The sequence below is a fragment of the Lycium ferocissimum genome, chromosome 6 (genome assembly GCF_029784015.1).
Source record: "Lycium ferocissimum isolate CSIRO_LF1 chromosome 6, AGI_CSIRO_Lferr_CH_V1, whole genome shotgun sequence".
Lineage (NCBI taxonomy): Eukaryota > Viridiplantae > Streptophyta > Magnoliopsida > Solanales > Solanaceae > Lycium > Lycium ferocissimum.
This window is the reverse complement of record NC_081347.1, coordinates 11,280,796-11,293,305: the sequence shown is the minus strand read 5'-3', so window position 1 is coordinate 11,293,305 and position 12,510 is coordinate 11,280,796. Positions and strand designations below refer to the sequence as shown.

The 12,510-nt window shown below is 34.6% G+C and overlaps 2 protein-coding genes across 2 annotated transcripts; both read left to right on the top strand.

Moving 5' to 3' along the window:
- The first annotated feature begins 2,073 nt into the window (after nt 1–2,073).
- On the top strand, nt 2,074–4,033 carry LOC132061095 (uncharacterized). The gene is made up of 3 exons (XM_059453966.1): nt 2,074–2,213; nt 2,870–3,398; nt 3,602–4,033. The coding sequence occupies exons 1-3, from the start codon at nt 2,074–2,076 to the stop codon at nt 4,031–4,033; spliced, it is 1,101 nt and encodes a 366-aa protein (XP_059309949.1).
- A 416-nt stretch (nt 4,034–4,449) lies between these two features.
- On the top strand, nt 4,450–4,791 carry LOC132061094 (uncharacterized). Its single transcript, XM_059453965.1, has one exon. The coding sequence runs from the start codon at nt 4,450–4,452 to the stop codon at nt 4,789–4,791; it is 342 nt and encodes a 113-aa protein (XP_059309948.1).
- Nucleotides 4,792–12,510: the final 7,719 nt, after the last annotated feature.

Here is a 12,510-nt window from a genome sequence, read left to right as displayed (position 1 = left end):
CGTACATGTCGAAAGAAAATTCATTACACTGATTAATAAGTAGTAAATGCAAGTTCATGCTTAAAGATTCTACTAAACATGTGAAATAGTCCAAACTGATTAAAAATCACATTTTTTGTTGTAATAGGAAGTTTTGTAGTGGAGCATCAGCAAGATTTGAGGGCAATACCGAATATTAACAATCCAAAAAGCAAGTTGTGTCTTTGGATATTGGTGCAGAATATTCTCCACCGAACAAATAATTGCAGCATAAAGTCATTCAAATGTTAGATTTTGTTCATACTGTTAAGTGAGGAAGAGATAAAACATGAAACTAATATGGAAGTTACTATTTCGTCTCTTTCTTCAGCCTCAAGCTCTGGCTCTCTCAATTACGGTAAATACTTATTCATATCGGTATTTACATCAAACTATGTAAAGTTATTATGGTTAAGTGATTATGAGGTGAAACACATGACATGCATTCATTGGCTTGGTGTAAACACCGAGCGCGGATAAGTTTTTACATTAAAAGATAATACTAAGCATTAATTACTTTTTAGTAAATATGATACTCCCTCTGTTTACTTTTACTTGTTCAGTATTCTAAAAATAGATTTTCACTTTTACTTGTCACTTTTAGCATATCAAGAAAATATAATTTATTTTTTCCTGTTTTACTCATAGTATTAATTACTCACTTCAAATCATTTTCAAATTCCAATAAAAATATGCACCAATTAATATGGGTACATTGGTAAATTATGCACTTCATTTATATTTCTTAAACAACGTGAAAAGTCCGAAGTAGACAAGTAAAAGTGAACGGAGAAAGTATATAAGTTAGGTATTTTGTCAAAAGTGTTCAGGATTCACTATATATGTACACAGTAATTATTTATTTGTATCCACAATACAATTTTCCGAAAGATTGTTAAAATTACCCTTCCATCTATATGATTTTTACATTGTTAACCAACCATAATAGGTAAAATTACTTAATTTAACAAGGAAGTTGCACGAGTTTCCCGTCAAATGGGTTGGTCTTTAGTTTTTGCCTTTCAAGTGGGTTAGTCTTTAATTTTCCCCCTTAACAATCGAACTTATGTCTCTGCGGACAATAAATTCTTTAAAGGCGCGAAACATAACTTGTGAAATATCATGATACAAAAAATATAAATTTATGCTCTCGAAAAAGTTATTTATTATGTGGGATAAAAATTTAAAACCAGCACAAAATTAGGATCCATGACTCTATTTTAATACGTCAGCTTCCAATAGTGAAAAGGGTGATAGCTACATAAGGGCTGAAGTCATCCAATGGGGCTAACTAGGTGTTAGTGATATTTTCTGGGCCAATAAAATGTTAGGCTAAATTTTGGAACCCAACTGTTGAAACATGGACCAGTCCAACAAATTAAATTCTCTGCTAACTCCTAGTTACTTTCAAGGGAAAATTTAACAAATGACTACTATTTAAGGGTTAAATATTGAGCGTAGCTATATGTTTAGTATTTATGCGTCATAGGAAACATTGTAGTTTGTTTCAGCGATTGTGTATTTGTGTATTCAATATTGTAACTAGCTGTATTCATGAATACAGTCGCTGGATTTTGCTGAAATAATTGTGTAATTTGCTAAAATCGTGGGATAAAATCTCGTATAAATGGCAATCCAAATAAAATCTTCCTGAAATCACTCTCAACAACCTGGATTCATAATGTCACACGATTCTTCAATTATTTCATTAATTCAAATTTAAAATCTTCTCCAAAAACGTGAAAACAGAGCACATCCTTTCAAAAAAATTGAATTCAAATATTCCAAAAAACATCCAGAAAAATACATCAACATTCAAATGCGAATACACCACGTTTGTAGACATCCAATTTGTTGTTGTTCGTATTAGTTTCTCTTTGTTTCATTAGTGTTGATGTATGCCGAAATTGTTGTAGTGTTTTCGTCGAAATTATATACGTTAATTGATTGGGAATTTTGAAGGTAGATATTAGTTCAAATGATGTTGATGATGAAATATTAGTTTTACGTTGATTTTTGTTGGTAATCAACATAGCTGCATTGAAATACAAAAATATGTCAAACATAACTGCAGTTATTCGACATTCTGGGTTTTGGAACGCTGAGAATTGTTTTGTGAATTACACAATAGATGCAATCATTTTCAAAGATTATGCCTCGTATGATGATTTAGTTCTTTTGCAATATCAAATCAGGTGCGAATAGATGCAACTATGAAAACTATCAATATCAGATATATGATCGAGGGTGATTCTATGCCTCTTGAAATACACAATGACATGAGTGTCAGGGTGTATGTTGAACTGAAAAAAGAGAATAGGTAGTTCGGGATGTATCCGTTGTGTATTACTACAACTGATAAGGTGGTAAACTAAGTGTGTCGGGTGAAATTGTTGTTCAAGGTGAACTAGCGCTAATACCATATAATCATGAAATAGAATCTATGAATACAGATGATGCTATGTCACTGGTAACCGCGACTGTTGGTCAGCCAATACAATGATTTGATCATTTCAAACAATAATCACAAGGAGGTTATGGTAAATCAGGTATACAGTGATAAGAATACTTTGAAGGCTGTGATGGCGAAGTATGCAATTGACAATAGGTTTCAATTAAAACGGAGAGGTCAAATTCTATAAGGTTAATATGTATATATATATATATATATATATATATATATATATATATATATATTTCTGTATCTTAGTTTTATTTTTAAGTGAGTGTATTAGACATAGCTGGTTATATTTGTGTCTGATTGGTATGTGTGTTCTAAATTGAAAGACTGCATAATGAATTTAGCTGTATTGGCAACTGAATGTATATGTATACAAACCGAAATTTGCAGATACACCATTATGTGTATTTCGGAACAATGTGAGTGGAAATTAAAGGCTTCAAGTATTAACAGATCAACAATGTTCAAAATCAGAGAGTTTGTGGACAAACACACTTGTCCGTTGAAGGATACAGTGTATTATTTTAATCAAGCAAGTAGTGGTTTTGTAGCAGGCATTATTAAACCAAAAATAACAAATTATAAGAGGAAGTACACGCCAAGGGATATAATAGATGATGTGATAAATGAATTTGGTGTGGAAGTGTCTTACATGAAGGCTTATCGTGCTAAAGAAAAGGGTGTGACGGAGTTGAGGGGGGATCCAACTGATTCACACAAGAAATTACCTGGATATGTATACATTTTGGATAAAACGTACCCAGGTTCTCATATAAGAATGCTCAAAAATACTGGGAATGAGTTCTTGTATCTGTTTGTTGCACTGTATGCCTTTATAAAAGGGTTCGACTATTGTCGTCCCATCATAGTTGTAGATGGCAGCCATCTCAAATCAGAATACAATGGGACATTTGTTTCGGCAAGTACTTTGGATGGTGCAGATATTCTAAAAATACAGTTTCCGATTATTTGTGTAACCATGAATACAGTTACTGTGACTAATTTAATAACTGAAATACATTTTTTTTGTGTGTTGAACTGTATTTGCAGGTAACATACTTCCTCTAGCATATGGCGTTATTGATTCAGAGAATGATGTCTTGAACATGGTTCTTTCTGCAGTTGAAGGAAGCATATGGGATATGGGAGAACATGTGTATTGTGTCTGATAGACATGAAAGCATCATCAAGGCTGTATCTAGAATTTATTTTGGTGTTCCTCATTTTGCGTGCATATGGCATCTTTGGAAGAATATATACAGTAGATATAGGAAAAGTCACGAGATGTTGAGTGGAGTGTTCTATTCAATGGCAAACGCATACGCACAAGAAGAGTTTGATAAGTTAATGGAAAAGGTTAAGAAGTTGGATATTCGTGTGAAGGAATACTTGGATTTGGCTGGAAGGGAAAAGTGGGCTAGGCTTTATGCTCTAGTTAACAGAGTATGGACTATGACATCAAATATTGTTAAGTCTATCAATTCAGCAATCGTGCAAGCAAGAGAATTTCTAATCTATGATTTCCTTGAAGAAGTTAGGAAGAAGTTAGGATGATGTTTGGACGATGGAATCACACCAACCGACAAAACGGTTCATATACATTCACTACTCTTGGGAAAAAATTCAATGAGTTGCTATCCATCAATAAGCATAAATCGACGCGCATGAAGGTTTGTTTTCGTGTTCTTATTATGTATTTGTTATTGTTGGCCATGTTGAAGTGTTCTGAATTGTTAGTAGTAGCTTTCTGATAAGTTTATACAGTTGTGTATTTAAAAAATAAACCTGCAAAAAACTGAATTACAGTATACTGCAGATCTGTATAGTGTATGCAACCATACTTATCTCCAATTTAAATGTTGTTTCTTAGATAATACCATCCCTTTGAATACTTGCACACAGTAATTGATGATGCCCGACGTTTCATAGTTTGTCTTGAAAAGAAAACTTGCATTTGTAAAGAGTTTCGAATGGAGGAGATGCCATGCCTACATGCTTGGGCTATTCTTAAAAGCAAGAATCTAAAAGCAGACAACTACTATTCAAACTTATACAAATCGGAGACTGTTGTGAAGACTTATGATGTCCCAGTGTATCCTCTGCCCGATGAGAGTAAGTGGAAAATACCTGCATCCATCTCTGAAGAGATAGTTCTGCCACCGAGATATAAGAGACCTCCCGGAAGGCCAAAGAAGAAACGCGATAAGCCTTTAACTGAATTGCTACCAAAGAAACGTTCAAATTCATGTTGTAGATGTGGACATGAAGGTCACAATAGGCGCTCTTGTAGAAATGAGCCTACAAGAAAATAGTTCAAGTTTCAGTTTTTCTTCTGATTTGTATGTTTTTGATTTGATATGCCCGTTTGAGTATGGATTTTAGTCATCTATATTTGTTTCGATGATTGAGTATTGCAATTCTATATTGTGGTGTATTTCATTATAAGTGAATTGATGATCTGTTTGATGTGTATTCATTGAGTTTTCTTGTAAAATATTAGAATATAGTATGTATATAATACACAACCATTATGGGTTATGTATTCAGTCTTATTTTAGAATACTGTATGTATTGAATACATAAACCATTATGGGTTATGTATTTGGAATACAATATGTACTGAATACATAAACCATCATGGGTTATGTATTCACTAAAATATTAGAATACAGTATGTATTGAATACAGAAACCATTAAGGGTTATGTATTTGGAATACAGTATGTATTGAATACATAAATCGTCATTGGTTATGTATTCAGTTTTATTTAGAATACAGTATGTATTGAATACATAAACCATCATGGGTTATGTATTTAGAATACAATATTTATTGAATACATAAACCATCATGGGTTATGTATTCAGTAAAAAATTAGAATATCAAATACAGTAAAATAGTAAAACACCAAAAAATGAATACATGCACCAGCATGGAGTGTATTGATTAAAAACAGTTAAAAGAACAAATAAAGTTTTCAAATCAGAATACAGCTGTGTATTTAGAACAGAAGACTGTATATACCAAAATGAGATGTATTCATAACAAAGTCACTGCACAAATTGTGCGTCAATTACTAGAAATGTGCATTTGTAGCCATGAAAAATACAACCATAAAATCCAATACGGACGACATCATATTCTGATTTACAATTGCTGGTCTAACTGACTAAAGAAACTAAGTAAGAACTATTTTTTCAACATTCTCAAAATCTATCGCTGCTCTAACTGGCTTGGAGGTGCCTCATCATCGCTTATCGCCTCAGCTTCCATCTTCTGCCGAGCGTAATCCCATATAAGTGCAGCATATCTGGTACGCAGTAACTCAGCATCAAAATCTTCAGCTGGTATACCATTTTACGTAACGACCCGTTTGGTCGTTTAGCACTTTTGGACTCTTTTTCGTTAAAATATCCTTTCCGTAGCTTTAAATGGTATTCTTAACTTGCTGGGATAGGTGGCACAGTTATATAATTGATTGGTAATTTTTGGACTATATTTATTTAATGTGTGTGAATGTATTATTATTATTATTAGTAGTAGTAGTAGTATTAGTGTGTGTGTATATATATATATAGTTTGCGGTAGTCAGTTAATTAGTGGATAATGGGCCAATATCACTTTATATAGATTGAATAATTAAGGACTTAAATTTTTTTTTTTTAGAAGGAAAGGAGTGGGCCAAGTCACCCCATATTGCAGGCCATGTTTTGAGAGGTTATTAGGGATTGGAAGATTTCTGGTATTGAGGAGGTAACATCGTAACATCAGGCGAGGGGTTTTGGAAACGTTAGCTGAGAGTGAGGAGGAGTAGAAGTTCCTACTATCTACTATCGTATACAGGTATAACATTAAGTTCATTCTCTTTTTTCACTCGTCTTGATCCGTAAAGGACGTATGACTCCCTTACTGAAGATTAAGTTTTGCATTGCTTCTCATTAAGTTGTCGTGATTATAGCAATTTTTGTAACAGGGATTTGGTCTGTGAGGAAAGAATTAGATGAGAAGTGCAAGCGAGTCAAGTCTATATGCTAACCTTTTCTTGTTGCTTATTTCATCATAGACAGGAAATTAGGCTAGGCTCTCTTTTAGAAATTCTATAGCTATACTTCATGAATTGAGGAGTACAGTTGATCCTTTATCTCATAATAATGCAAAGAATTATCTTTTGGGGGACAAAATGAACATGGGGTAATGATTGTGTTGAATAGGCTTTGGGAACAACAATATTATTTCTATATTGGACAAAACTTTTCAAGATTATAGTCCTACTTTAATTTGCATAGAGAATTTGTTGGGCTTCTACAAATACGTTAGACCATTATTATAGATTATAATTTCAGGTGTTGGTATAGGAAGATTAATGACACAGAATCTCAACCATATTGTGCCGAGAAAGCATTTTTTTTTTTACCAATGCATTTATGAATATGTGAGTGATTAAAGGGATTAGTCGACTAATAGCATGTCAATTATTGGACTTTGAACTTGAGGTATTCTAAAATTATGGGATTAGTTTTTTTTAGACTAATTTGAACCTGTTATTTATTCTTTGAATAGATTAAGGCCATTGGATATCGTTTGAAAAGATATTGGCGTTTCAAGAGAGGTTTGCGCACCGGTTATAAGGCAAGTGAGAATTAAACTCTTAGTTTAGTTGCTTTTCATGGGTCGTGACACTTTGCAATTTGAAGTTTTTATTCTTTTTGTCAATTTTATATATCGTGTAGATGTAATGGAATATTGAGTGTATTGGATTACATGAAAACCTTTAAATTCATGGTATTTGAGTTGTGAAAAGTGAGAATTAAATCCTAAGTTAGGATTTAGACTCGTAATTAATGTAAGTTATACATTTGATAGACACTGTCCGTTCGGAAGCACTTCGGAAGGGAAAAGCTTTGGTGTGAGAGTTCGTGGCACTTGTTCGGCATTGAGGTAGATTACGGTCTACTTTAGTGAGACTCTGATTAGAGAATCGTAGTAGCTGTAGAAAGTGACGGGGATAGCATGATAGGCCTTCGGGCATGAAGTGGAGGTGAATTCCAATTAGGTTGGTTCTATCAGCTGTTATGTGGGCTTGTCGCCATATGTGTTATTTCCCGTGATTATCACCTGTTTGTATCTCTATCATATACTAGCTCACTCATCACATGGAAAGGAATGGTAATGTTAATATGACTTGTAATTATTGATTGTCTATTGGTGATATTGTTGAGATTGATATCATACATGACATGCCTTCCATATTATTCTTGTGATCTTTGGTGAGGTAAGTGATTGAGAGACTCCGAGGAACGTGCCGGAGATTGAGAGTGATAGAGAGACTCAGGAGGTCTTTGCGGAGATTAAGAGTGATTGATAGCCTGCGAGATTTACTGTGGAGAGCACGAGTGGTACATGGACTTCGCGGGTCCCCGTGGGTCATGGCTTTGAGGGTCTTTTCGCCCTTAGCGTGTGTGTACGAGAGTGGAGTGAGAGAGGTGATTTGTTGCATTGCATTGCATTCATCCACTCATATATTTGACTGATCATTTGGTGAACTATATTTGTCTTGGTTGATTTCATGATTCTTTTACACTTTACTTGTATATGATACGTGACCGTACTGTTTGCTCTATGTGCTACTTGTTAGTTTCCACTTCTTCATGCGTTATCTAATCATTGTCGGCCTATGATGCTTACCGGTACTAGTGTTGTACTGATACTACTCTTGCTGCACTTTTTGTTGAGTGTAGAGTACGATCCAGGCTCCAATTCTACACCCCGTGGCTGATACGCAAGGGTGACATCTTTCTGTCATTCAGGTTGAGCTACTTGGTCATCCGTGACCCCTGAAGGACCTCCTTTATTTATTTATGTTTTTTATTTGACAGACAATATGTACCCTTCTAGAATTTTCAGACTTGTATTCCGGACTATGTTTAGCGCTCTTATACCCTTTGACCAGATTTTGGGGATGTCGTGACATTTCTAGTGATGATAAGTATTTAAGACTTGATAACTTCTTCTTCTTTAATTTTTCGATTATTTAACTTGTTATTGGGAATGTGGTTCGCCTACTCAGGGGGATAGTGTAGGTGTCACCACGACTCGTGGATTGGGTCAGGACAATTTCCCAAACTCAAATACTCCGCATATGCAGCAACATAAACCCCACAATCCATACACACAGAAAAACATATAAATGTATTTAGATAGATGATTGATCTGCGTATTTAAAATGAGCAAAAATAATAATCACGCGTATATGCTACCGGCCCTTTGTTGTGGCAGATTTTCAACATACACGACCTCAAATCTATCAGCCTTGGCTTTTTCTTTGTGTGATGGGTGACCATCCCAATCAATGCCTTTCTTTAATTGATAGAATTCAGTGATGTGTAAGTAGAGTGGCAATAGTGAAGACAACTTGTCTATTTCAACCTTAACAGTTGCATCATGGCCCGATGCTCTGTACGAATTGTATACATATAGACGTCTGTCCATGAATGATAGAACAGCCAACAACCAGTGATTTTTATCTTTCATGTTCACTGGGATAAAGACATTATCAACCATATGCCACGGGAGAGTGCAAATCATCCGGTGGCCAGTCACATATTCACATAAAACATCCTTTTGATTTCCTAGGTTTGCGGTACCATCCGGATCACCATAGGATTTAGATATAGCATCAATTCTTGTGTTGAAAATATAGTCAACAGTGGTAAACTTGTATGTGCTATTGGTGTCATACTTGCATTTCTTGCGTAAGTAGTAAAAAATCACATCAATGTGCTGGAAAAAACAGATACTAACAATTAGCGTTTAAGACCTGAGAAAACTGTTAAATACACTACACTATTAGTGAAAAAAGGAAAGGTGTATCGCACCTCATCATTCAACAACTGCCCATCCATTGCTAATAGGTAAAACCAATTTTTGTTGTTGATCTTCTTAATACCACAATCCAAAAAGCACGACAGTGTTGCCTTCCTCTTTTTGTAATGGTCATCTTTGCTCTTTCTATAAATTATATACAAATACATATCAATAATATTATATACAAATACATATCAATAACATTGGTACATATTAGTAATATAATGGAAGTTATATCTATAAAACAAATAATTACGAAAGATGAAATAACTTACTTGCTCTCATGCCTAACTAGCTGCCCATCCCTAATCCATTTTGAGAACTCTGTGCAAACTGTTTTATCAGGAGACCCAGTGATGCAACGCTGCTCAAATGGGTGTTTTTTGTCAAATATTGCAGTCAACTTAACTGAACTTCTTGCTTGAATACAGTAAAATTACATTAAAAATTGGACCACAAAAAGAAATATAATCGTAAAACGACCTATTTGATAATATATACCAGAAGCTGAACCAAAATTTGACAGATAGGGAGATATTTGCAGTGGTCCAGGACGCCTATCCTTATGCAATGTCATTACAATTCTCGATATGGTTCTTTGCGATGGAAGCAACTCGTCATCCAGCTCAAACTAAGTTTCCTAATGAATCGCGTCTCCTTGCTTTTGAGCATCAACATTGTATGGTGTTAGCTGTTTTGAATCATGTTCATCAAGATCAGCATGGGCAACATCGTCAGCCAGTGCATCGATGATTTTATCATCATTTGAATGGCTATGTATGCTTGCAGGATCAACATGAGCCACATCACTTGTTTTTTGTTGAGGTGTATTAATTGGGCACTAGGATCCAAATGCCTAAAATTAAAGTAGATGACAACATTTAAGAACTTTGATCATAAAGTTTAATAAACTTTAAAAAAAAACTGAATACCTCTGGTTCATTATGTTCTCCAAATATGACACCTTCTTCCTTGATCTCTTTTGTGGAAGCATTAAGGTATCCTCACTAGAATTAGCCTTGATTTAACCAACATCTCCCACTATGCCAGTTCTGGTAGTTGCAATGCCCTGATTTTAAGAGAATAGTAATGTATACATGAATACAGTCTACTTTATTATTAAAAATCAACAGGCTGGTGTAATACTCATATTGTATTCATTCAACTGTATTTTAAAATAGAACACACATTATATAGTTGAATACTCATGTTGTATTCAACTATAAAAGATTAATACAACAGGCTGTATCAATCTTTAGTGTTAGAATACAGTCTACTGTAGCAATTTGTATCATTTAAATTCAGTCTACTGTATCAATCTGTATCATTTAAATTCAATCTACTGTATTTCAAAATACAACACACTGTATTCTAAAAAACAACGCAGTTTTTAGCTATATCTTTGAAGAAATGGCTTCTTAAAACTTACATTAAATTCCTAAATACTTAAAAATATGTAGCTGTAATAGTCATATTGTATACATCTAAAAAACTCTTGGTTTAACCGGATTTGGTAAAACATTTAGCCGTATCGAAAAACTCATTCAACCGATAATATTACCTCTGTTGCCTTATGAACTGGTGACTTGTCAAGTATGTCATCCTCAAACGTATGATGTGTTTCACCATCATTTTGCTGAAATGGAGCCTCGCTATGAGCAACCTTTAAAAAAAAAATTGTATGAGTGTTAAGTTGAATAAACTAGTTTGTTTAATTGTTTTATTTTACCTTATCTGAATCATTATTCCCTTTTGATTGCTTGAAGAATTTTTGTCAAATTGTCATTCATCAAATCACGAAGATCATTGAACTCCTCTTTCACCTAAATTTACAAGGAAGTATCAATATATTATGCTTACTATACATTATCAAATATACATACAAACACTAAACAAATCTATAAAAAAACACTTACCGACTTCTTAAATTTATCAAATTCTTTCCTGGTTACAGGCAACTCGTCTTCTTTATTGGTTGGCTAGACGTCACCTTTGGGCAGATGGGGGTGTTGGAGGGACTGCCTCATTGGCCTTTGGAGAAACAGACCTCTTACTCTCCCCCCGTGCAGTAGTCCTTAGTGTTGGAATTGGTTCATTCATAGGATCTGCTTTCTTTGACGATGAACCTCCAGCGGACAACTGTCTACGTTTCTTGTGTGGTGGAGATTCGGATGCAACAAAACCCTTTACATCAGTGTCCCTAGCCGCGCGCGGTGGGGTAGTAGTAAAATCATCATCATCATTAACTGCTTGTTGCGGGAAATTTGTAGTTGGTGCTACGCGAATGTCATTCAGGGGCAATTGAAGAGCAGCAATCTCATTCACGATCGGCACAATGTTCCCAAAAAAAAAATCATACCCTAGGTAAGATTTTAACTCTATCAGACCTTGTATCAAAAATATAAAAACTAAATGAATGTAAATGGCTATATAAAAAGTTTGAGCAGAAACAATTACCGTCTTATCTTCTTTAAACATGCCTTCGATCAGTTCTTTAAATGTTGGTTGACTTTTTATGGTGGTCCAATTCAGTATTCTGGGAATGTTGTTCCCATTCGTGACTGCAATAGTCGGATCAGCATTGGAACAACACTCATACAGCCAAACTTGCATAGCAAGTGGCATTCCATGAAGTGTATAAAACTGCTTCACAGAATCCATGTTCTGTGAAATACCCTTCATTAAGCGACGGAAAGCTACCTTGCCCCACAGGAAATCTCTGTAAAGTCCATTCTCCACTAAATCCAAATAAAGCCTTAGTATATATGTATATCATTCTTTTGATCGGACAGTATGTACATATGAATGAAATATAGAATGGCAATCTTAACAACATCAACATCGTTGAGGCCCCAATCTTTTTGCTCAAAGCATTTTATCAAAGCTGCCTTCTTCGGCAGAAGTTTAGACCCACCGAAATATCTTTCCATTAACCTGTTTTTCCTGTTTCTGTTAACTTTAACTTTAAACTCCTCTTCATCACCAATATAATTCAAACCAGTTATTAAGGCAAACTCCCTAATAGTAAACGGCAAAATGCTTCCGTTTATGTCCATTACAAATGCATCTTTAGAGCTTTCCTTTAGCTCTCTCAACATGAAGCACCTAATCATTTGTAACTGAACCTCACAATGCTGCATCTGGAGGAATACACAAAAGATAGTTTC